The sequence below is a fragment of the Ranitomeya variabilis genome, chromosome 6 (genome assembly GCF_051348905.1).
Source record: "Ranitomeya variabilis isolate aRanVar5 chromosome 6, aRanVar5.hap1, whole genome shotgun sequence".
Taxonomy (NCBI): domain Eukaryota; kingdom Metazoa; phylum Chordata; class Amphibia; order Anura; family Dendrobatidae; genus Ranitomeya; species Ranitomeya variabilis.
In genome coordinates, this window is record NC_135237.1 from 242978800 (window position 1) to 243005276 (window position 26477).

General features: G+C 40.8%; 1 protein-coding gene across 1 annotated transcript in view; it reads right to left on the minus strand.

Moving 5' to 3' along the window:
* The window catches only part of LOC143782267 (uncharacterized), a 310572-nt gene that overhangs the window by 115980 nt on the left and 168115 nt on the right, over positions 1-26477 (minus strand). The window contains exons 9-13 of the mRNA XM_077269539.1: positions 19730-19855; positions 17220-17262; positions 911-947; positions 646-735; positions 516-572 (exon numbers count right to left, since the gene is read on the minus strand). Coding sequence (XP_077125654.1) covers positions 516-572; positions 646-735; positions 911-947; positions 17220-17262; positions 19730-19855 — 353 coding nt within the window. The remainder of the gene's footprint in view (positions 1-515; positions 573-645; positions 736-910; positions 948-17219; positions 17263-19729; positions 19856-26477) is intronic.

Here is a 26477-nt window from a genome sequence, read left to right on the forward strand (position 1 = left end):
TGATGCCTTCAGTGTGAATGTACAATTTTCATAGTCATGAAAATACAAAAAAATCTTTAAATGAGAAGGTGTGTCCAAACTTTTGGTCTGTACTGTACAAACACAGACAAAAAGATTAGAATTAGAATATACATTATATACTCAGTGTATATGACAATAGTGTGCACAGTTAAAAATAATCACATTTTGCATGTGCATATCTATCTATACATCAATATCTATATATCACCTTTCTTCTATGCGTCAGCACAAAACAAAACTTCTGCTGTACACGCTGAGGACTTAAATACCAACCATATACTAAAATAGTGTCTTCCTGACATAGACCAGATTTGTATGCTTCATCCTACATTTTTTGCTGTATAGAATAGAATGGTAGATTCAGTGGTATATTTTTTTCCATAAAATTGGTGACCAAGGCTGTATATTTCAGACCACTTTGGGGCCAAGGATAACCCATGCACAGTCACATGGCCCAAGAGTTAAATTTTACTCAGCTGCAGAAAAATACTTACCAAATAGTCTAATAGATCTTCGTTTCTTGTAAAATCCTGGTTAGACTCGCAAGGCTCCTGCAAAATAAACATGGATTTATATCACAAGTAAACATGAACAAAGAGGTCTAGGTATAAATTTGGAACGTACCTCGCTTGGCACCTCTTCCTCATCGGTGTCTCCTCTACTTTCCTCTGTAACAGTTATTTCCTGCTCTGTATCATTTATTGGCTTAACTTCCTGAAAAATATAAATAAAAAAATAATTAACAATTGTTAAGGGTGTGAGTTACTATGATATGCCTCCTCAATATCCATCACCTGCAATTATGTAAGAAACTGGAGTCCCATGTATTATATACACATAAAAATGTAACTATCTACAGTGCTGCCATTCCATCAGTAACAAATCTTACCTCAGACTCTCCTGTGTTATGTGCAACAACGCCACTGCTTACAAAAGAAAAACAAAACATACACATTACATTTATTTCTTCACAACAGAAAAACATCTACATCTATAAGAAGACATAAAAAATAACAGAAAATTACAATTTTTGCCACATATGATTATTGGCATTTGAGCAAGCAAAAGAGTTTCTTAAAACAAAATCCAGAGATTAGGATTAGCTCAAAGGCTTCAAACCTCAAACTACTGACAATTGTCTTCAGTGATGATGCCTGAGATGTATAATTAAAGGGGTCATCTGGCCTTTTTAAAAAATGGCAGCGGCAAGTTATGGGAATAAAAGAATATATATATTCTGCCCAGGATTCTTCACGGCTCCAGTGCTGGGGTTCTGATTTTCTCCACCAGACTAAGTGATGATGTCAGGATTACGTTCTGCAGACACAGGAGACAGATAGTTGTGATATAATCACGTCCGATCTGGCAGAAATCATTGGAAAGGCAGTGCTGGAGCAGAGAGCGGTTTCCCAGGCTTATTAGGTCTTTCTCTTATCCCCAAAGCTGCTATTTATTTTAAAACAAGCTAGAAAACACCTTTAAAAAGAGTGAAGATCCAGTAAGAGATGTGCAAGACCAACATTAAGGGAATAGACTTTTTTCCACAAACCAGGTTTGGTAATGATGGTTTCAATCATCAGACATTAAAGATATCAAAGTCCGTGCAGTAGAGAAAAGTTATGCGTTCTCTGTTGTGTAAACTTTGTCTTTAATGTACTGTGAGTTTGATATGTATCAAGGCTATCGCTTAAACTAATGTAAATCAAAATGTTTGGTGTTGAGACGAAGATTAATGATTAATAGACACTGTGACAATGAATTTGGACTTAGAGTGAAAAGTTTTCTCCAGATTGAAATCGCCTGTCCATAGGATAAAGGATATTTGGCTCACCGCCAATGTCTGCTTGCTGGGATGCAGAAATGGCCTTTACATTTTCCATCCGTCAACTTAACAGTTCCCAATGCAGGTAATTTTTTGGTGTTGGTTTCATTTCATTCTCTTTTTTCCTCAAAAGCCACTCCTTTTTTATTTTATTTTTATATATTCTCTCCTTTCATAATGACTTTTGCAAAAGCTCTTTTGAGATACGTCAGTACAAATGATATGGTCGAGGTCTGACTGCGGGCATGAACAGGTATTATTCCATAAAAAAAAAAAAAACTAAGTTAAAAAGGCTAAAAAAGCCCCAGTCACCAATGTGAAACCTGCAAGATTTCTAATTATTTGACTTAATATAGATTGTAAAATATATATATATATATATATATATATATATATATATATATATATATATATATATATATATATATATATATATATATATATATATATATATATATACACACACATACATACATATATATACACACACACACCATATGTACTCGAGTATAAGCCGAGATTTTCAGCCTTTTTTAGGCTGAAAGTAACCCTCTCGGCTTATACTCGAGTCATACCCAGGGGTCGGCAGGGGAGGGGGAGAAGAGCTGTGTGATAATACTCACCTGCTCCTGGCGCGGTCCCTGCACGTCCCTGGTTCCCCGGCAGCTTCTTCCTGTAGTGAGCGGTCACATGGTACTGCTCATTACAGTAATGAATATAAACCCGACTCCAATCCCATAGGGGTAGAGCCACATATTCATTACTGTAATGAGCAGTACCATGTGACCGCTCACTACAGGAAGAAGCTGCCGGCGCCGGGGAACAGACGTGTAGGGACAGCACCAGGAGCAGGTGAGTATGACTCTGTGCCCAATATTCACCTGCTCCCCGTTGCACTGTCGGCGCCACTGCGTCTTCCACGTCCTTGGCAGTGACGCGCAGGTCAGAGGGCGCGATGACGCAATTAGTGCGCGCGCCGCACTCTGCCTGAACGTCAGGACAGAGGACGGGAAGACAGCGGCGTTCGGCGGTGGAACGGGGAGCAGGTGAATATAGCAAGTGTCAGGGGCCTGAGAGGCGAATATATAATTTTTTTAGTTTTTTAATCGCAGCAACAGCATATGGGGCAAATGTCTGTATGGAGCATTTTATGGGGCCATGTGCAGCATTCTATGGGGCAAATATCTGTACGGGGCCATGTGCAGCATTATATGGGGCAAATATCTGTATGGGGCCATATGCAGCATTATATGGGGCAAATATCTGTATGGGGCCAGGTGCAGAATTATATGGGGTAAATATCTGTATGGAGCATCTTATGGGGCTATGTTCAGCATTATATGGGGCAAATATTCTGTATGGGGCCATGTGCAGCATTATATGGAGCAAATATCTGCATGGAGCATCTTATGGGGCTATGTGCAGCATTAAATGAGGCAAATATCAGTATGGGGCCATGTGCAGCATTATATGGGGCAAATATCTCTATGGAGCATCTTAAGGGGCAATGTGCAGCATTATATGGAGCAAATAACTGTATGGAGCATCTTATGGGGCCATAATCCACATTTGTGGAGCATTATACGGGGCAAACGTGCCTATAGAGCATCTTATGGGGTCATAATCAACATTTGTGCAGCATCATATGGGGAATATTTTATGACCCAGCCTACCAGCCGATTTTGACCTTAATGACCTGGCCATTTTTTGCAATTCTGACCAGTGTCCATTTATGAGGTAATGACTCTGGAACGCTTCAACGGATCCTAGCGATTCTGAGATCGTTTTTTCATGACATATTGGGCTTCATGTTAGTAGTAAATTTAGGTCATTAATTTTTGCATTTACTTGTGAAAAAAATCTGAAATTTGACGAAAATTTAGAAAATTTCAAATTTTTATTTTGTTAACTCCTTTCTGACATCGGACGTACTATCCCGTCGAGGTGGGGTGGGCCCGTATGACCACCGACGGGATAGTACGTCCAGCGCGATCGGCTGCGCTCATGGGGGGAGCGCGGCCGATCACGGCCGGGTGTCAGCTGATTATCACACAGCTGACATCCGGCACTATGTGCCAGGAGCGGTCACGGACCGCCCCCGGCACATTAACCCCCGGGCACACTGCGATCAAACATGATCGCAGTGTTCTGGCGGTATAGGGAAGCATCGCGCAGGGAGGGGGCCAGGCCCCGGATCCAAAATGGCCACGGGGCTGCATCCGGGTCCTGCAGGGACTACTTCCGGGTCCACAGCAGGCGCTGCTAAGCCTGCAGCGCTGTAAGTCAGATCACTGATCTGACAGCGTGCTGTGCAAACTGTCAGATCAGCGGTCTGTGATGTCACCCCCTGGGACAAAGTAAAAAAAAAAAAAAAACTCCACATGTGTTAAAAAAAAAAAAAAATCCTAAATAAAGAAGAAAAAAAAATATTCCCATAAATACATTTCTTTATGTAAATAAAAAAATAAATAAATAAAAGTACACATATTTAGTATCGCCGTGTCCGTAACGACCCAACCTATAAAACTGTCCCACCAGTTAACCCCTTCAGTGAACACCGTAAGAAAAAAAAAAAAGCAAAACAACGCTTTATTATCATACCGCTGAACAAAAAGTGGAATAACACGCGATCAAAAAGACGGATATAAATAACCATGGTCCCGCTGAAAACGACATCTTGTCCCGCAAAAAACAAGCCGCCATACAGCATCATAAGCAAAAAAATAAAAAAAGTTATAGTCCTCAGAATAAACCGATGCCAAAATTATTTTTTCTATAAAATAGCTTTTATCGTATAAAAGCGCCAAAACATAAAAAAATGATATAAATGAGATATCGCTGTAATCGTACTGACCCGAAGAATAAAACTGCTTTATCAATTTTACTAAACGTGGAACAATATAAACGCCTCCCCCAAAAGAAATTCATGAATAGCTCGTTTTTGGTCATTCTGCCTCACAAAAATCGGAATAAAAAGCGATCAAAAACTGTCACGTGTCTGAAAATGTTACCAATAAAAACGTCAACTCGTCCCGCAAAAAACAAGACCTCACATGACTCTGTGGACCAAAATATGGAAAAATAATAGGTCTCAAAATGTGGAGATGCAAAAAACTATTTTGCTATAAAAAGCGTCTTTTAGTGTGTGACAGCTGCCAATCATAAAAATCCGCTATAAAAACGCTATAAAAGTAAATCAAACCCCCCTTCATCACCCCCTTAGTTAGGGAAAAATAATAAAATTAAAAAAATGTATTTATTTCCATTTTCCCATTAGGGTTAGGGCTAGGGTTAGGGTTGGAGCTAAAAAGTTAGGGTGAGGGTTGGGGCTAAAGTTAGGGTTGGGGCTAAAGTTAGGGTTAGGGTTGAGGCTAAAGTTAGGATTAGGGTTGGGGTTAAAGTTAGGGTTAGGATTTGGATTACATTTACGGTTGGGATTAGAGTTAGGGGTGTGTCAGGGTTAGGGGTGTGGTTAGGGTTACCGTTGGGATTAGGGTTAGGGGTGTGTTTGGATTAGGGTTTCAGGTAGAATTGGGGAGTTTCCACTGTTCTGGCACATCAGGGGCTCTCCAAACGCGACATGGCGTCCGATCTCAATTCCAGCCAATTCTGCGTTGAAAAAGTAAAACAGTAAAACAATGCTCCTTCCCTTCCGAGCTCTCCCATGCGCCCAAACAGGGGATTACCCCAACATATGGGGTATCGTCGTACTCAGGACAAATTGCACAACAACTTTTGTTGTCTAATTTCTTCTCTTACCCTTGGGAAAATAAAAAATTGGGGGCGAAAAGATCATTTTTGTGAAAAATTATGATTTTTTATTTTTATGGCTCTGCATTATAAACTTCTGTGAAGCACTTGTTGGGTGAAAGTGCTTACCACACATCTAGATAAGTTCCTTAAGGGGTCTACTTTCCAAAATGGTGTCACTTGTGGGGGTTTCAATGTTTACGCACATCAGGGGCTCTCCAAACGCAACATGGCGTCCCATTTCATTTCCAGTCAATTTTGCATTGCAAAGTAAAATGGCGCTCCTTTCCTTCCGAGCTCTGCCATGCGCCCAAACAGTGGTTTACCCCCACATATGGGGTATCAGCGTACTCAAGACAAATTGTACAACAACTTTTGGGGTCCATTTTCTCCTGTTACCCTTGGTAAAATAAAACAAATTGGAGCTGAAATAAATTTTGTGTGAAAAAAAGTTAAATGTTCATTTTTATTTTAACATTCCAAAAATTCCTGTGAAACACCTGAATGGTTAATAAACTTCTTGAATGTGGTTTTGAGCACCTTGAGGGGTGCAGTTTTTTGAATGGTGTCACACTTGGGTATTTTCTGTCATATAGACCCCTCAAAATGACTTCAAATGAGATGTGGTCCCTAAAAAAAAAAAGAATGGTGTTGTAAAAATGAGAAATTTCTTGTCAACTTTTCACCCTTATAACTCCCTAAGAAAAAAAAATTTTGGTTCCAAAATTGTGCTGATGTAAAGTAGACATGTGGGAAATGTTACTTATTAAGTATTTTGCGTGACATATCTCTGTGATTTAAGAGCATAAAAATTCAGTTGGAAAATTGCGAAATGTTCAAAATTTTCGCCAAATTGCCATTTTTTTCACAAATAAACGCAGGTAATATCAAAGAAATTTTACCACTATCATGAAGTACAATATGTGACGAGAAAACAATGTCAGAATCACAGGGATCCGTTGAAGCGTTCCAGAGTTATAACCTCAAAGGGACAGTGGTCAGAATTGTAAAAATTGGCCTGGTCATTAACGTGCAAACCACCCTTGGGGGTAAAGGGGTTAAACCAGAGCGTTACGCGACACAAAATAGTTAATAAATAACATTATCCACATCTACATCAGCACAATTTTGGAAACAAAACTTTTTTTTTGCTAGGAAGTTATAAGGGTTAAAATTTGACCAGTGATTTCTCATTTTTACTACAAAATTTACCTTTTTTTTAGGGACCACCTCACATTTGAAGTTAGTTTGAGGGGTCTATATGGCTGAAAATACCCAAAAGTGACACCATTCTAAAAACTGCACCCCTCAAGGTGCTCAAAACCACATTCATGGAAGTTTATTAACCCTTCAGGTGCTTCACAGCAGCAGAAGCAACATGGAAGGAAAAAACGAACATTTAACTTTTTAGTCACAAAAATCTTTTAGCAACAATGTTTTTATTTTCCCAAGGGTAAAAGGAGAAACTGGACCCCAAAAGTTATTATACAATTAGTCCTGAGTACGTCGATACCCCATATGTGGGGGGGAACCACTGTTTGGGCACACGACAGGGCTCGGAAGGGAAGGAGCGCCATTTGACTTTTTCAATGAAAAATTGGCTCCAATCTTTAGCGGACAGCATGTCGCGTTTGGAGAGCCCCTGTGTGCCTAAACATTGGAGCTCCCCCACAAGTGACCCCATTTTGGAAACTAGACCCCCCAAAGAACTTATCTAGATGTATAGTGAGCACTCTGAACCCCCAGGTGCTTCACAAATTGATCCATAAAAATGGAAAAGTAATTTTTTTTTTATTCACAAAAAAATTATTTTAGCCTCAATTTTTTCATTTTTACATGGGCAACAGGATAAAATGGATCCTAAAATTTGTTGGGCAATTTCTCCTGAGTACACCGATACCTCATATGTGGTCAGAAACCACTGTTTGGGCTCACGGCAGGGCTCGGAAGGAAAGGAGCGCCATATGACTTTTTGAATGAAAAATTAGCTCCAATCGTTAGCGTACACCATGTCGCGTTTGGAGAGCCCCTGTGTGCCTAAACATTGGAGCTCCCCCACATGTGACCCCATTTTGGAAACTAGACCTCCCAAGGAACTAATCTAGATGTGTGGTGAGCACTTTGAACCCCTAAGTGCTTCACAGAAGTTTATAAGGCAGAGCCGTGAAAAATTATTTTTCTTTCCTCACAAATTATTTCCATCTGCGCACGCGGCCTCCCGTGGCCCGGGAAGCAGAGCACTCCATCTGCGCACGCGCGGCCTCAGGAGGATGGCACCGCCACTGATAAAGCCATGATTCACCCGGCTCTGCTGCTTACCGGGCCGCTGCGTCACCTCACCTGTGGAAGGGACTTTTCTTCACTTCACAATGGTATAAAAGTTTATGACACACCTGTGGTGTCAAAAGATTAGTGAACCCGAATAGTATAGTTCGGCGTCCGTACCGAACACCTACTGTTCGGGCATGGACACCCAACATGGACTTCACCAGGAAGTCCATGTTATTGTTTGGCTGTCTTAACACCTGGTGTTTGTCGTGCTGTCATCTGCAAACACCGCTTCTGATTGGCGGGGAAATCATCCCCGGCCAGTAAGAGAGCCGTGGATCCCACGCTGTCAAATGACAGTGAGTGCGCAGCTGTGATCGGAGGTATAAAGTTTACCTCCGGTCACTAATGTCAGCTGATGGGACTACAGCTCTTATTAGCTGACAATTGCTGACGCTAATAACAGCGAGAGCAGGAGCTGCGCATGGGAGTGGTCATCAGATGCTCCTGTGCTGTAAATAAATAATTAAACAACAAACCAGAGTGGGTTCCCCTTTATTTTTGCTAACCAACCAGACAAAACTTACAGCTGGGGGTTGCATCCAGGTGTCCGTATATATAATCACTGCACCCCTAGATTAATTCATTGAGAGGTTTAATTGGTAAAATGGTGTCACTTATGGGGGAGTTCTGCTATCTCGGGGGCTCGGTCAATGTAACATGGCACCCTCAAACAAGTGCAGCAAAATCTGCACTGTAATATGACGCTACTTCCCTTCTGAGCTTTGCACTGTACCTCAAAAGTAGTTTTCAACCACATATGGGGTATCGGTTAACTCAGGAGAAATTGCACAATAAACTTTGGGCTCCATTTTCTCCTTTTGCCCTTGTGAAAAGACAAAATTTGTAGCTAAAAAAGATTTTTGTGGGAAAAATGTGATTTTTTTTTTTTTTAATTTCACAACTTAACATTATAAACTTATGTGAAGCACCTGGGGGTTGAAGGTGCTCAATACACATCTAGATAAGGTCACAGAGGGGTCTACTTTACAAAATTGTGTCACTTGTGGGGGGTTTCTACTGTTTAGGCACATCAGGGGCTCTTCAAACGGGACATGGCATTCCCTAATGATTAAATCAAACTTTGCATTCAAAAAGTGAAATGGCGCTCCTTCTCTTCCGAACCCTGCCGTGCGCCCAAACAGTAGATTTCCTCCATAGATGGGGTATCGGCATGCTCAGGAGAAATTACACGAAATGTATGGTCCATTTTTTCCCGCTACCCTTGCGAAAGTAAAGAAAAAAAAATTATGTAGGTCTAAAGGAAAAATATTTTGAAAAAAGTAAATGATTATTTTTTTTCCTTCCACATTCCAAAAATTCCTGTGAAGCACCTGAAGGGTTACTAACAAACTTTTTGAGTGTGGTTTTGAGCACCTTGAGGTGGTGCGGTTTTTAGAATGGTGTCACTTTTGGGTATTTTCTGTCATACAGGCGCCTCAAAGTCACTTCAAGTGAGAGGCGGTCCCTAAAATAAATGGTTTTGCAAAATTTGTAGTAAAAATGAGAACTTTGCTTGTCAACTTTTAACCCTTATAACTTCCTAACAAAAAAAATATGTTTCAAAATTGTGCTGATGTAAATTAGACATGTGGGAAATGTTATTTATTAAGTACTTTGTGCGATGTGACTATGATTTAAGGGCGTAAAAATTAAAAGTTCGAAAATTGCGAAAATTGCCAAATTTGTTTTTTTTTCCACTAATAAACGCAAGTCATATCGAAGAAATTTTAATGCTATCATAAAGTACAATGTGTCACAAGAAAATCTTAGAATCACCGGGATCCAATTAAGCCTTCAGGAGTTATTACATCATAAAGTGACAGTGAGCAGAATTGTAAAAATTAGCCTGGTCATTAAGGTGAAAACAGGCTTCGTCTCAAAGGGGTTAATGATACCATTTTGGCATAGATATGATGTCTTGACTGTCTCTTATTACGCTTCATTGCTTGCTTCATGTTAATAAAGACAAAAAAAAAAACAAGTAGTGATTTGGGGGTTTTGATTTTTTTTTCTTGTTATGCCAATTGCTGATCAGATTTATTTACTTTATTTTGATAGATCAGATTTTTAAAGGTATGGAAAAGATCTTTTATGTGAAATAAAAAAAACAAACCCAAAACATTAAAACAAGAACAGATAAAAATAACTGAATAAAATAAAAGGCACTGGCAGTCCAAATCTGCTACTGGTCCCACCACAAAAAAAAAAAAAAAAAAATTTCCAATACTTACAAATTATTTTAAAGAGGGAGGGCTTTTTTAAAAAAAAAAAAAAAAAAAAAAAAAAAAAAAAACACTGACCCTATGTGGTTTGCATAGATATAACAAAATATAGGCCCTATGTATCAGGGGAAAAGAAAAAAAAACTTTTTTGAATACCCAAATCGAGAAAAAGTTTTACAGCCCTTTAAAACACACTTATGAAATAAGATGGAAATGAGCATGGTCAGGAACACAGAAATATTGCCTAGTCTTGAAATGGTTATATCCGATAGTTGAAAGAGGTAGGTGCCTATGATTCATCCAGCACCCATCATGTATGGAGCAGGACAAGAAAACCAGGCAACCCCCACATGTACTTATGCTGGCTAACAGATGTAAATCATTCAGCTGCGGCAAGAAAAACTAAATCTCTGAGCACTAAAAAAGCATGCTCGAGAAATCTCAAGTAATGAGTATATTCACTGATCACTAATAATTACATACAATATACATACTCACCAAACAACGATTCCCCGATGCACGCGTCTCCTGCGACAAAAATAAAATATACCAACATATACTCCCTGTCCGCTGTAATCCATTTAATAATGAGTGTCCCACAACGATCACACGTGTAGAACAGTCACATCGGGTGATGTGACTGCTCTACCCGGCCTCCGGAGATACACTGACAGGAGGTGATCCCTCCCGTAGTGTACCACTGGACTGCAGTGAGTTCACCGTAGATCATCAGCTGATCAGCTCAGGTTCTCACTTGCGGCACCGCTGCGTGAGAAAACTCTCACGGAGCAGTGCTGTAAGTGAGAGCACGAAGGCTGGTGAACTCTAAGCGATACACTGAAAAGAGGTAATCCTTCTTACAGTGTATCACAGGCGGCCGGGTAGAGTGGTCACAGCTCCCGATGTGACTGTTCTACATGCAAGATCGTCATAGGACACTCGGTAAATGGACGTCGGACCGGATAGTATTATATGTCGGTTTATTATTTTATTTTTGTTGCAGGAGATTGAGGGAGTCGAAGATTAGGCGATGCAGTAAGTATAGTAAACTAAGATTCAAAAAAGTAGCCTGTGTGCTTATTTCAATTAACCCCTTTACCCCAAGGGTGGTTTGCATGTTAATGACCGGGCCAATTATTATAAGTTATAACTCTGGTACGCTTCAACGATCCTGGTGATTCGGACACTGTTTTCTCGAGACATATTGTACTTCATGATAGTGGTAAGATTTCTTTGATATGACTTGTGTTTGAGGAAAAAAAAATGGAAATTTGACAAATTGTCACTTTTCCAACTTTGAATTTTCGTGCCCTTAAATCACAGAGATATGTCACACAAAATACTTAAGTAACATGTGACACGTCTACCTTTACATAAGCACAATTTTGGAACCAATTTTTTTTTTTTTTAGGGAGTTAAAAGGGTTAAAAGTTGACCAGCGTTTTTATTGGTACCATTTCCGGGCACGTGACAATGTTTGATAGCTTTTTATTCCGATTTTTGTGAGGTAGAATGACCAAAAACCAGCTGTTCATTATTTTTGTTTTTTTTTCATTGGGTGGGGGGGGGGTGCTTATACCGTTCCACGTGTGGTAAAATTGATAAAGCAGTTTTATTCTTCGGGTCAGTATGATTACAGCGACACCTCATTTATAAATAAAAACTATTATATATAAAAAAATAATTATTTTTGCATCGATTTATTCTGAGGGCTATAACTTTATTTTTCTGCTGATGACGCTGCATGGCGGCTTGTTTTTTGCGAGACAAGATGACGTTTTCAGCGGTACCAGGTTAATTTATATCCGTCTTTTTGATCGCGTGTTATTCCACTTTTTGTTCGGCGGTATGATGGTAAAGCATTGTTTTTTGCCTCGTTTTTTATTTATTTTTTTACGGTGTTCACTGAAGGGATTAACTAGTGGGACGGTTTTATAGGTCGGGTCGCGATACTAAATATGTGTACTTTTGTTGTTTGTTTTTTTTACTCAAAGAAATTTATTGGAACAATTTTTTTTTTCTTTATTTAGGAATTTAAAAAAAATATTTTTACACTTTTTTTTTTTTTTTTTTACATTTTTACTTTGTCCCAGTGTGGGACATCATTATATATGGTATATATATTATACATTGTGTCAGATCAGTGATCTGACAGGCAGTGCTGGAGGCTTGTTGGCGCCTGTTCTCAGCAGGCGCCGGCAAGCAACCTCCTTGCAGGACCGGGAAGGACCCCGTGGCCATCTTGGATCCAGGGGCCTGCAGGGAGGAGAACCTCGGAACGTGATCACATTGCGTTGTTCTGAGGGTCTCAGGGAGGCACGCAGGGAGCCCCCTCCCTGCGCGATGCTTCCCTATGCCGCCGGAACACTTGTTGGATCGCAGTGTTTTGGGGGTTAAAGTGCCGGGAGCAGTCCATGACCACTCCTGGCACATAGTGCCGGAAGTCAGCTGTGATAATCAGCTGGCACCAGGCCGCGCAACCCCCGTGAGAGCGGCTGATTGCGTTGGACGTACTATTCCATGGGAATTAGGGCCCAGGACACATGGACGGAATAGTATATCTGACCGCAGAAAGGGGCTAATATAAACAAATTATATATATATATATATATATATATATATATATATATATATATATATATATATATATATATATATATATATTTTTTTTTTATTATTATTTTTTTTTTTTCACATTTGTTTTGCGTGTAAACATTTGAACATTGTATGTAATGATATTATGGTCTTCAATGGAGAATGAAAAAGAAGAGAATGAACAAGGAAATGACATCACAATTTTTTTTTTGGTTAAATAATTTTGTATCATTATTTAGCTTACAAAAACGTATACAAATCCATATGAAAAAAATAAACGCATGAAAATCAGCATTAAAAACGCATAAACAAACTAGAGGAATTTCAACTGTTTTCTGCCAAGAAAGGCAGAGTCTGCACAGAATTTTACAAAAGCAAATACGCAACGTGTGCACATAGCCTAAAGGTTCGGTTTACTGCTGGTGAGGTACAGTCCATAAAATTCTTATGCTTGATAACATACAATAGAGGGCTCAGGATTACAAAAGGAAAGCCTTAATATGACTACTGTGTGGGTGTTTGATATTTAAGCCACAGTCTGCTTAGCAAGTAGATGGCTTTGCTGGGATAAAACTTCTACAATGTAAAGGAAGCGGAGGGGAGCTTGTGTAACATGAAAATCATGAAATCAGAATCTGCATGTTATACAGATTCTCAAGGATCTGTAACAAATTTCACAGCTGATTTTGCAAAAAAAAAAAAAAAAATTTTATATATATATATATATATATATATATATATATATATATATATATATATATATATATATATATATATATATATATATATATATATATATATATATATATATATATATATATATATATCTCTGAATGTGTGTATGTATGTATGTATGTATGTATGTATGTATGTATGTGTGTATGTATGTCCGGGATTGGCATCTGACCCATCGCAGCTACAGCCACAAAATTTTGCACAGTCACGTCTGGACCCCGAGAGCGTCATAGGCTATATTGTGAGGTGAAATTTTAACCCCGCGCTTTCCAATTCACCAAACAATTTTGCCCCTATCTACATAATGAGGAAAAAGTGAAAGGAAAAGTGTTGGAGGCGTCGCAGCTACAGGCACAAAATTTTGCAGTGTCACACGTCTGGACCCCGAGAGCGTCATAGGCTATATTGTGAGGTGAAATTTTAACCCCGCGCTTTCCAATTCACCAAACAATTTTGCCCCTATCTACATAATGGGGAAAAAATTAAAGGAAAAGTGTTGGAGGCAAATTAACAGCTGCCAGATGTGAACAAGGGGGACTTAAAGAATGAGAGCGATGGCGCCAAAGAGTATATACTGTACAGTTGCTAAGGTGGGGCCCCGACATGGGATAATCACCACACCACCACGGGGATATGAACACACACACAAAATGTGCCACACACTACCACGTGCTCGAACACATATACCACCCTCAGCGTACATTTCACCACACATACACCAACCTCGCCACATAAAAGTTGAAACACAAAAGTCGCCGCTCAAAACTTGCCACGCGCAAAACTCTCCACATGAAAAACTCGCCACACGTGCAAAACTCACCTCATGGAAAACTCGCCACACGCAAAACTTGCACACGCGGAAAAATTGCCACATGCACAAAAGTTGCAACACATGCAAAAGTTGCCTCACACAAAACTTGCACATACTCAAAAGGCACCACACATAAAACTCGCCACGCGCAAAACTCGCCATGCGCAAAACTTGCTGCACACAACTTACTACACTAACCTGTCACATGCAACTCGACACACAAAAAGTTGCTACACGCATGTTGCCACACAAAACTCAACACACACAACTCGCCCTAAAACACACACAAGTCTGGTATTATCCTTCAAAAATAAAAATCTGATTAATAAGCTGACAAACTACAAGAGCAACAAATGTATCATATAGGAATCCGGCAGCTGTCAGTCACATGACCAGTCTATTATGTGTATGTGTGAGCTAATATATACTGCCAGTGGGTGGGCTTACTGTTGGCTGGGGATTTATCAGGCTGCCAATTTAGCTTACAAATACTGAGGTAAAAATAATGACCAAATAACGTGTGAACGAGGTCTAATACAGGAGGAGATGACATACAGATATATACTATATACAGGAGGAGATGACACACAGGTATATACTATTTACAGGGGAGATGACACAGGTATACACTATATGCAGGAGGAGATGACACACATATATATACTATATACAGGAGAGATGACAGGTATATATATATAGAGGAGGAGATGACATACAGGTACATACTACATACAGCAGGAGATGACATACAGGTATATACTATATACAGAAGGAGATGACACAGGAATATACTATATACAGGAGCAGATTACCTACAGGTATATAGTATATACAGGAGGAGATGACATACAGGTATATACTATATACAGGAGGAGATGACACACAGATATATACTATATATAGGTGAGATGACACACAGGTATATACTATATACAGGAGGAGATTACATACAGGTATATACTATATATAGGAGGAGATGACATACAGGTACCGTATTTTTTGGCCTATAAGACGCACCGTACTATAAGACGCACCCCAAATTTGGGGTGAAAAATGCAGAAAAAAAGATTTTTTTTTATAAGATGGGGGTCCGTCTTATTGTCCGAATTTAAGATCTCTTACCTGAGGGCAGGCAGTGGCAGAGCAGGGTCACAGGAGGCATGGTGGTGGCAGAGGTGAGGTGATGCTGAGGTGCGGTGGGCGGAACGGCGTGCACCTGAGCAGGGTCCCATCCTGCGTAGGTGGGCGACGCCATGGCCTGGTGTCCATGGGGAGGTTGCTGTGGCGGTGGCAGACGTGCGGTCACTTCCTCAGGTGGCAGCGGCCAGGGTCCCTTCCACATTTGAGGTGACGCCACAGCAGTAGTGAAGGAGAGCAGCAGAGCTGGGTGGTTTTCCTGGTGGCGGCGGGCTTACCGGCATTGTAGCGGCGACAGGTGCGGGCATGATGTGGCACGGTGAGCTGTATGGCGTGAGCAGGTCCCATCCATATTTGAGGTGAATCCGCGGCCCGGTATTGATGGAGAGCAGCAGCGCAGGTGAGTTACGGTATTTTCCGGTGGCGGCGGCCATCTTGCTGAGGCCGCGCGTGCGCAGATTCACTACTCTGCGTCCCAGGGCTTCAGGAAAATGGCCGCCGCGATCTCCATCTGCGCACGCGCGGCCTCCCGCGGCCATTTTCCTGAAGCCCTGGGACGCAGAGTAGTGAATCTGCGCACGCGCGGCCTCAGCAAGATGGCCGCCGCCACCGGAAAATACCGTAACTCACCAGCGCTGCTGCTCTCCATCAATACCGGGCCGCGGATTCACCTCAAATATGGATGGGACCTGCTCACGCCATACAGCTCACCGTGCCACATCATGCCCGCACCTCTGTCGCCACCACAATGCCGGTAAGCCTGCGTTCCGAATATAAGACGCACCCCCCATTTTCCTCACAATTTTTTTGGGGAAAAAGTGCGTCTTATATGCCAAAAAATACGGTATATACTATATACAGGGGAGATGACACACAGCAGGTATATACTATATACAGGGGAGATGACATACAGGTATATACTATATACAGGAGATGACATACAGGTGGATACTATATATAAGGGAGATGACAAACATGTATATACTGAGGTGAAAATGAGAGGTGTGAGGTGAAAATGAAAAGGTGTGAGTGCAAAATGAGAGGAGTGAGGGAAAATAGTGGAGTGCTCGGAAAATGACAGATGTGAGGTCGAAATGACAAGTGTTAGGGGGGAATGAGAGGAGTGAGGGGGAAAATAAGAGGAGTGAGGGGGAAAATGAGAGGTGTGAGGGAGAAAATGAGATGTGAGGGGGAAAATGAAAGATGTGATGGGGAAAATGAGAGGCGTGATGGGAAAATAAGAGAAGTGAGGTGCTATAACTAACCACAGATATTTACTATGCCCAGGCAACGCCGGGCTCTTCAGCTAGCTTAGATTTACAATCTCCATGCTTTTCTCATGGTCAACTTTATGTGGCCTGTTCAAGAGTTGGAACAGCCAAAAATCTGTTTGTCTTTGCACCTGAAGGAAAAACTAAGAATGTCGTTTATCAAAAGGCTCTCGAATAAGTAGTAGAAGATTACTTCACATTACTTGGCCAATTTAGTTAAATCTGTGTGGAATATCTCTGGTGTTGAAATATATGTTGTAAAATGCTTCTATTAGCTTAGTTTTTGCCTTTTAATAATTACATTTCTATCTATTTGTTTTGTGGTTTTTTTGTGCAGAATAAATTTTTGTTAACACATTCTATTTTGCTAACAGCAGTTATTACCCCGGGCGAAGCCGGGTAGTACAGTAAATATATATATATATATATATATATATATATATATATATATATATATATATTTTTTTTTCCATAAGTATGTATAAAATAAAAGGCAATTGTCTAATAATATTGCTCATACTTACCTAGATGCTGCACGCTCATCCGCTTCATGCGCTGCCTTTAATTCTACAAAGAATAAGCAGTGTATGTACATAGTCAAAGGAATTTTAAATAAGGTTAGTAATCTGGAAAATAAATAAATCACTTGCGTTCACAGCTAGTTTTTACACACTGCATGTATAAATCAACATGTATCTTACAAGTCCTCTGAAGGAGGTATCTGATGCCAAGATGTCAGCAGCATAGTATACTGTTGACATATCAGTGGGATAGGTAATCAATTTCAGAAGAGTGGATGTGTCTGACATCCCTACCAATTGGCTATTTGCCTCAGTAGCTGCCAGTTGTAAACAATTAGAGGAACAGCAAAGCTTTTGAATGGAAGCTGTTCTGCAGCACCTGGTAGCCACCACTACACACTGAATGGAGCGATGCCTTGTAGCCAAGTTTAACCACCCGGATAACAGGTCAATAGCAGGTCATCGGTTAGAGTGCCGAGGTGATGGAAAAAAACAAATCTGATATTGATGACATATAGAATGGAGACAAGACATCATTTTGTTATAACTAGACAACCCTTTAAAGGGAATCTGTCACCTACTTTTTTGTATATAAGCTTCGGCCACCGCCATCAGGGGCTTATCTACAGCATTCTGTAATGCTGTAGGTAAGCCCCCCGATGCAACCTGAAAGATAAGAAAAACAAGTTAGATAATGCTCACCAAGGGGCGGTCCCGATGTGGTCCGGTCCGATGGGCGTCGCGGTCCGGGTCCGGTGCCTCCCATCTTCATGCGATGACGTCCTCTTCCTTGATTCCTGTTGCGGCTCCTGCACAGGCGTACTTTATCTGCCCTCTTTAGGGCAGAGCAAAGTACTGCAGTGCGCGGGGCCTCTTTGACCTTTCCCGACAATTGCGCACTGCGGTACTTTGCTCTGCCCTCAACAGGGCAGACAAAGTACGCCTGTGCCGGAGCCACGACAGAAAGCAAGGAAGAGGACGTGATCACATGAAGATGGGAGGTGCCGGACCTGGACCGCAACGCCCATCGAACCGGACGGCAGCGGGACCGCCCCTGGGTGAGTATAATATAACCTGTTTTTCTTATCTTTCAGGATATATCGGGGGCTTATCTACAGCATTATAGAATGCTGTAGATAAGCCCCTGATGGCGGTGGCCGTAGCTTATACATGAAAAAGTAGGTGACAGATTCCCTTTAAGTCCAATAAATAACCTATTGGGGCTCTGTAAACCCAACTTGCTTTTATAACACATACCAAACATGCTTGATCAGAGATCCTGTAAATTTGAAGGTCAAGTCTACTCCTTGAAATTTTTGGCATGGAGATCAAACAGTTCCTGAACAAGAAATGCAGTCCACAGGGTGAATTATCCTGCTGAATTATCTCTGCCATTAAGGGGACTACTTGGTCCACTTATGCATGTAACAGTCACATGAAAGGACAAGCAGTACATTGCCCAGAGCATTATACTGCCTCATGTTTCCCTCTCCCTCTACAAGTGCATAATAGCACCATCTCTTTCTCATGAAAGCAATGTACATGCACATGGCCATCCAATTAATATTAGACAATATGGTTAATTAGCCCAACTTTCCACTTATTGGTTCTTTCAACAGTAAACAAGGGTAAGTATGGGGTCACAACTATATTCACCCATTACCATCATGCTGAGAAGCACTGTATGTTTTGACACCTTTTTTAATCACACCCAGTATTTGCTTTATAGGCTACAATAGCACTTCTGTGGCACTGGACCACAGGCCATCATTCATTTCCCAACTGCATAACTGAACCTTAGGCAACCATGACCTGCTGTTTTTCCTTAGATCATTTTGATATTTTGACCAAGTCATATACTCCTCAATGTAAAAAGATTAAAGTGTTCTAGCTCCTTAGTAAAATCCAGACTTTATTCAATCCAACTTTAAAATGACAGAAGCTCCAGAGTCATGTAAGGACTGAGGGAAAAAAGTGATAAATTTCAATCTCATCAGTGATCTTTATCATAGCTGGTTTCCCCCTGTCCAATTTTTCCAGCTACCAAAATCAACTGAATTTACTGTTTGCTTGACACAAAATGTTCCACCCCTGACAAACAAAATGAAAAAAACCAAACAAACAATAATAGGAATCCGTCACGAGGTTTTTCCTACCCCATCTCAGAGCAGCCTGATGTAGCGTCATTCCAGCGATGGATTGAATTATATACCATAAATCCCTGCTTTATCTGCTGCAGAATCTCCAGTTTTCACAACTCTGAGCTCTATATAATCCCACGCACAGCACTGATTGGCAGATTTCTGTGTACAATATGCATAGTCAGAAAGCCACCAATCAGTAGTGGGGACAGAGTTATGCAGAGCACATGCATATGGAGGATTTCATGGCAGTACGTCTATTCCTTCAATCAATCTGCTGATACAACTGAATTACCTGGTGACAGATTCCCTATGAATTCAGGGGCAACTTCAGATACAATGAAGGCAAATCAATATTTAGCAGATGATTACCTAGAAAGGTTATGTGTTCAGAAACTTTAGGCTTCTTACTGGTTCCAAAGACATCATCACTGGTGTAGTCCATCTGATTCAGTTCACTGTCTGGATCGTAGTTAAGACTTGATCCACCATTAAGATCTATGTGGTAATAATCACAGAACATAATCTACAATAGTATATTGAGTGTTATCATAATGTGAAAATTATACATGAAAATTTCTGAGAGCAAAAACTAGATTTTTTTTGCAGGTTCAAGTGAGGTGGCGAGGGTTTTCAATTTCAAAACCAAAACTATTTATATGCTCATGTAGCTCTATCAAAGATAAGTCTGGAAATAGTCTCACGCCAACGCTATTCCCTGTCCAGTGCCATCTCCTCCTGCTTGACTGAGTCTATATGCTGTGCGACTTCAGCTCTAATACCCACCCAGCACCTGGAGTGGCAAAGGCCTCAAATTTACATTTAGTTCTTCAGCCTCATTTGGATATCAATTCAAGAGCTGGCTTCTTAGTAAGAGGTACGGTCTGGCCATGGAAAAGTATTTCTGGATTTATCTTTGAAAAAGCTACAAGACCATATAAAAAGTGAGGTGTGAAATACAACTGACAAGTTCCCTTTAAAAGAGGTATTCTCAAGTTTGGAAATAATCGCTTACCCAAGAATAAGGAATACCATATATCCTGGAGTATAAGCCGACCACAGTATAAGCCGAGGCACCTAATTTTGCCACGAAATACTGGGCTAGCTTATTGACTCAAGTATAAGCCAGGTATGCATTGGTCCCTCATCCTGGTATGCATAGCTACCCCGAACCCGTCATTGTATGCATGGCTATTTACCCGCTATCTTTATATGCATGATTACGGTAAAAAAACAACAACAAAAAATCCTATTTACCTGCCTGTGTGCCCGCGGTGGCACTGCATTTCGTTCCTTTAGGCGCCAGCAACTCTGTCTTCCGGCCGAGCTTTCAGGTGGCCTCGCTCATTAAGGTAACGAATATGCACTCCACGGCTATGGAGATGGAGAGATGCATTACCTTAATGAGCGGGGCCACGTGATCGCTTGGCACAGGAAGAGCTGCAGGCAGGCGCTGAAACGAAGCAGTGCCAGCAAGGGCGTGCTAGTAGGCGAGTAGGATATGCGCTAGAAGCTGGTGGCTGCGGCTGGCACTGTGCGCTATTACGGCAGCGGCACAGGCTTTAGGCACACCCGCCGGCTCCTGCCTCTGACCCGCTGCTCCCTTTTCGGCGACAACTGACTCATGTATAAGCCGATGGGGGCGTTTTCAGCACCAAAAAATGTGCTGAAACACTCAGCTTATACACGAGTACATACTTTAACTTCTCAAATCGCTTGGAGTTCAACCGCTGGTTCCTCCACTGATGCAGAGAACTGTGGCTCTGAAAAGCACTATGTGAATGGACCGGTGGGTAAATCATGCGCACTGTTGCTCCATTCATTCTTAATGAGATTGCCGGTTATAGCTGAGCAATACTTTCAGCTGGTCTTCTGCACTCCTATAAAATAAAGTTGAAGAGAGCATTGTCGACTATTCATCCCTTCATACAGTGCTCTTCAGAGCCACAGCTCTCCAGATTGGTGGGGCTACTAGCAGTTGGACCCTCAGTGTTCAGAAAGGGATTTCCTATCCGATGAATAGGGAACTACATTTAAAGTTTAAAAAAAAAGTTTTGACCATTTTAAAACAAAATGTGGTGTCATGCAATTGTTTTTATCTTCATTTGCCAGGACTATTTCTTTCTTAAATATCCAGGGAAAAAAAAAAAAACTACGATTCTTTTTTTTTTTTTCTTTTTCAGTACATGTTGTACATGTCATTTTTTCACTGGTGTCAGTTTAAAGTACATAAGACTTAGGCTGTATAAGCAAAAACATCAATTCTAAAAAAAAATTTATTTACTTTTTTTTTTTTTTAATTGTGCTCACCAAGTGGAAAAAAATTATTATATGGTCTTACATTATGTGTTGATATGATTATAACATTACACAACTTGTAACTTTTAGTGTTATGCTTTGTTGGCAAGAGTAAATTCTTTAATCACTTGCCAACTGGAAGATAATCCATTTTTGTACTTTCATTTTTTCCCTCCCGGATTCCAAGTTATAAAATTTATGCGTGTTCACATCCAAATTGCGGTAGAAGGGCTTGTTTTTTTAATAATGCAAGTTACTGTTTACTATGACACTATTCACTTTACCAATCAATGTACTGGCTGGAAAATGGCAAAAATACTTCAAAAATGATGAAATTGCCCAAATGAGCTCAATACCACAAAATAAAATGTATGTAAAATAAAAATATTTTACATACACACACCCTTGCTGACATGGTAACCCATTGGACACCTGCAGCTTGCTTCACACCCGCCCTATAAGATGACACCCAGCATATAAGCTATCCCCCAACTATTGAGAAGATTTTATATTTTAACTGGAAAAGTAGGGGGTCATCATATACACCCAGTCTCATACGCCGAAAAACACAGTATATGTAGTCAAATACTAGCTATAACCATTTTCATTCTGTAGAGCTGTACAGCTTTTAACAGTAAGCTGTAGCTATTAGTACCATTTTGGATGAATAAGACTTGATAATTTAAAAACTCCTCTCTTTGTTGAACCCTCCTCCCATAAAATTAAACTATTTGTAATTTACTTATAGCAGAAGATATAGGATAAATAATTGCATCGTTTTACAGATTGGGCAATGCCAAATGTGTGTTTTGAATTTATTTGCATTTTGCAGTGAGAAATAAGTATTTGATCCCCTACCAACCATTAAGAGTTCTGGTTTCTACAGACCAGTTAGAAGCTCCAAATCAACTCATTACCTGCATTAAAGACAGCTGTCTTACATAGTCACCTTTATAAAATACTCCTGTCCACAGATTCAGTCAGACTAGCCTCTACAACATGGGCAAGACCAAAGAGCTTTATTAGGATGTCAGGGACAAGATCATAGACCTGCACAAAGCTGGAATGGGCTAAAAAAACAAAAGTAACACGCTGGGTGAGAAGGAGACAACTGTTGGTGGAATAGTAAGAAAATGACTGTCTCACCTCTTGGGGTATCCTTGATCATGAGGAAGGTGAGAGATCAGCCTAAACCTACACGGGGGAACTTGTTAATGATCTCAAAGCAACTGGGACCACGGTCACCAAGAAAACCATTGGTAACACATTACGCCGTAAAGGTTTAAAATCCTGCAGTGCCTGCAAGGTCCCCCTGCTCAAGAAGGCACATGTGCAGGGCCATCTGAAGTTTGCCAATAAACACTTGGATGATTCTGTGAGTGATTGGGAGAAGGTGGTGCTGTGGTCAGATGAGACAAAAATTTAGCGCTTTGGTATTAACTCAACTCACAGTATTTGGAGGATGAGAAATGACGCCTATAACCCAAACACCAACCCCCCTGTCAAGCATGGAGGTGGAAACATTATGTTTTGGGGGTGTTTCTCTGCTAAGGGCACAGGACTACTTCACCGCATCAATGGGAGAATGGATGGAGCCAGGTACTGTAAAATACTGAGTGACAACCTCCTTCCCTCCACCAGGACATTAAAAATGGGTCATGGCTGGGTCTTCCAGCAAGGCAATGACCCAAAACATAAAGCCAACAAAGGAGTGGCTCAAAAAGAAGCACATTTAGGTCATGGAGTGGCCTAGCCAGTCTCCAGACCTTAATCCCATAGAAAACTTATGGAGGGAGTTGAAAATCCAAATTGCCAAGCAACAGCCTCAAAATCTTAATCATTTAGAGATGATCTGCAAAGAGGAGTGGACCAAAATTCTCCCGACAGGTGTTTAAACCTCATCGTCAACTATAAAAAACGTCTGACTGCTGTACTTGCCAACAAGGGTTTTGCCACCAAGTATTAAGTCTTGTTTGCCAGAAGGATCAAATACTTATTTCTCACTGCAAAAAGCAAATACATTTATATAATTTATACAATGTGATATTCTGGATTTGATTTTTGATATCTCATTTTTAAAAAAACCCTACCCTTAAAAAAATATAGACTTCATGTCTTGGTCAGTGTGCAAAAATACAAAGTCAGCAAGGGATCAAATAATCATTTCCTTCACTGTATACACACACATATATACATACAAGCATGCATACAGTGTCATGTTTCACACCACACGAGAGCCCCAGGACCACAGACACTGCGGGAACGGAGCCCGTGCGGGGTGTTGGGGTATGGGGTATAGAGAAAGTGCAAGCTTTGTTATTTTCATGGGGACAAACATTTTGATCAAGAAGGGGTTGTTCTAGTAGTGGACAACCCCCTTAAGTTGAAAACTAAAAATAATCAGTTAAAAGGCCTAGAGTTAAAGATAACACACACACACACACATATAAATATGCATATCTATATAGGATATATAGATAATATATATAGCCTTATATCTATTTTTCTTCTTTCTGCACAAATTTTAAAAGCCATAAGTTTTTCATGTCTTCATTTATAGAGCTGTATGAAAACTTTTTATTGAGTTATGAGGAAGGTCAAACAGAAATTAAGGCATTGTTTTACCTAATATTTTGTTTTGCAGTGATCACTGTGCGGGATTAAGATTTTTGGTACTCACCGTAAATTCTGTCTCATAACCTTAATTGGGGGACAAAGGGAATGAATAATAAAAAAATAAAAGTTGACTCATCCCCTGGGCATGCGAAACCCAGTTATTCAATCAGTACAAAAGCAGAAGTAAGAGCAAAATCCAGACCACCCCAACAAGGGAGTGGGCTGTGTCCCTCAATGAAGGCTATGAGAAAGATTTTAAGGTGAATATCAAAAATCTTGACTTCTCGGTTGCTTCATTGGGGGACACTAAAATCATGGCATGTCCTACAACTGTCCTGGGGTGGGAAAACAAATACCAGTACTGCAGAAGGAAGACTAGCAATTTCTCAGGTTACTGCCCGAGCCGCTGCAGCTTGTAATTTCTGCAAAGATCTGCATCCTTAAACGCAAAGGTAAGAGCTCCACAACGATGCAGACACAAGACTAAAGAAGTAGCAAAATCTGATAGAAAAACAGACGTCTGGAAGCGCAAGACCTGGAGGTTTCTACCCAGCGGGGGTAGACAGCCTGGAAGAGGCACTCTAGCTTAGTCAGACCATCCGCATTGTCAGATCGAAACCAGAGAACAATGGTAGCCATAGAGATGGTCAAACCTCTGTCAGAGTAAACCATGATAACTCACAAAAGGTAAGCAAAAGTCGAAATAGATCTTTTAGAGACAGGTAGAGTTGCACAGATCTGATTACATCAGATTGTGGAGGAACCTCAAGGAAAGGACAGGCAAATTATCTAGAGGAGAGCAGTGTCATTATGGAGACGAAAGACAGAAAGGCGTAGGGAGGGAGCAGAATGTCAGAAGACTCTGTCCCAGAAAAGGAGAAAAATAGGAGCGCGTCCTCTTTGGAGGATTGCTTGAGAGCTTTACAGAGGTTGAAAAAAAAATAAAAAATCTCCGATGGGCACTCAACCATGACTCAAGACAATCATTCAAAAATGAAAGAGGAGGATATCGCCATAAGGGCTTGTTCACACTTTGCAGATTTTGCTGCGGATTTTTCCGCAGCGGATTTTGAAAATCCGCAGTGCAAAACCGCTGCGGATTTTCCTTCGGTTTCTTCTGCGGATTCCTCTGCGGGTTTTCAACAGCACTTTCCTATTGGTGCATGTTGAAAACCGCTGCGGAATCCGCAGAAAGAAGTGACATGCTCCTTTTTTTCCGCAGCAATTCCGCGCGGTTTTTAAAGGGATTTTCCGCAATGTGGGCACAGCGTTTTTTGTTTTCCATAGGGTAACATTGTACTGTACCCTGCATGGAAAACTGCTCCGCAGCAAAAACCGCAAAGTGTGAACATAGCCTAAGAGTGCTGCAAAAAAGGTTCTCACCCAAGAACAAGAGGCTTTCTAAATGTAATGGTAGAAATGTGACATCTAAGGCCCTTGGTCCCTAATCATAGTTGGACAAAACTAATCCGAAATGCCTGAAAATTTCAAAACAGCAAACTCAAAAGCCTACTAATGAATTAAATGTTAAAGAAATTGGGTATAAAAGGAGACAGTTGGGAAAGGTCTATTTGGAAACCACGGATGATGCCCAGGGCTCAATAAAGAGCGAAAGTTTTGGACTCAAAATTTTGACTGCCTTTTAAACTCAGGATTATTCAAATGGAGTCCAAGCTGTGGAAAGAGAATCCCCGCCCTTACAGGAAAAAGACAGATTCCCCTGGAATGTAGAAAGGAACATACCTCCGCCCTGACTCATCACCTACCAGCGATAAACTCTAGAGGAGGAGGTAGACTTCTTTGGTGACCATTTGAGAAGTAAAATCTCCAAACATCTTGGCCGTCCATGCAAAGTAACAAAAGTCAATCTTATCAGCAACCTGCCTTGACGCTTGAATAAGATGACCTGGCCAGCGCTCAACATAGGAGGTAAAAAGATGGAAGCACTGCTGCATTCTCCAACCCAGCCATTAAGGACTGTAGGCAAAAAAGACTAGGATAGACTTAAGACCACCCTATGGATCGAGTTATCATGAGGGATGGACTCGCAGCCTCAAAAGTGAGGCCACAATAGCCACTAAATGCATCTAAAAGTGGCCCCTTGTTTAGAGACAAGAACGCCACAAGGGCAGAGCAAAAAACAAAATGAAGCCAACTGGCAAGAGGGTCAGCTGTCAAAGGGATACGTTTTGACGTGACTAGAACT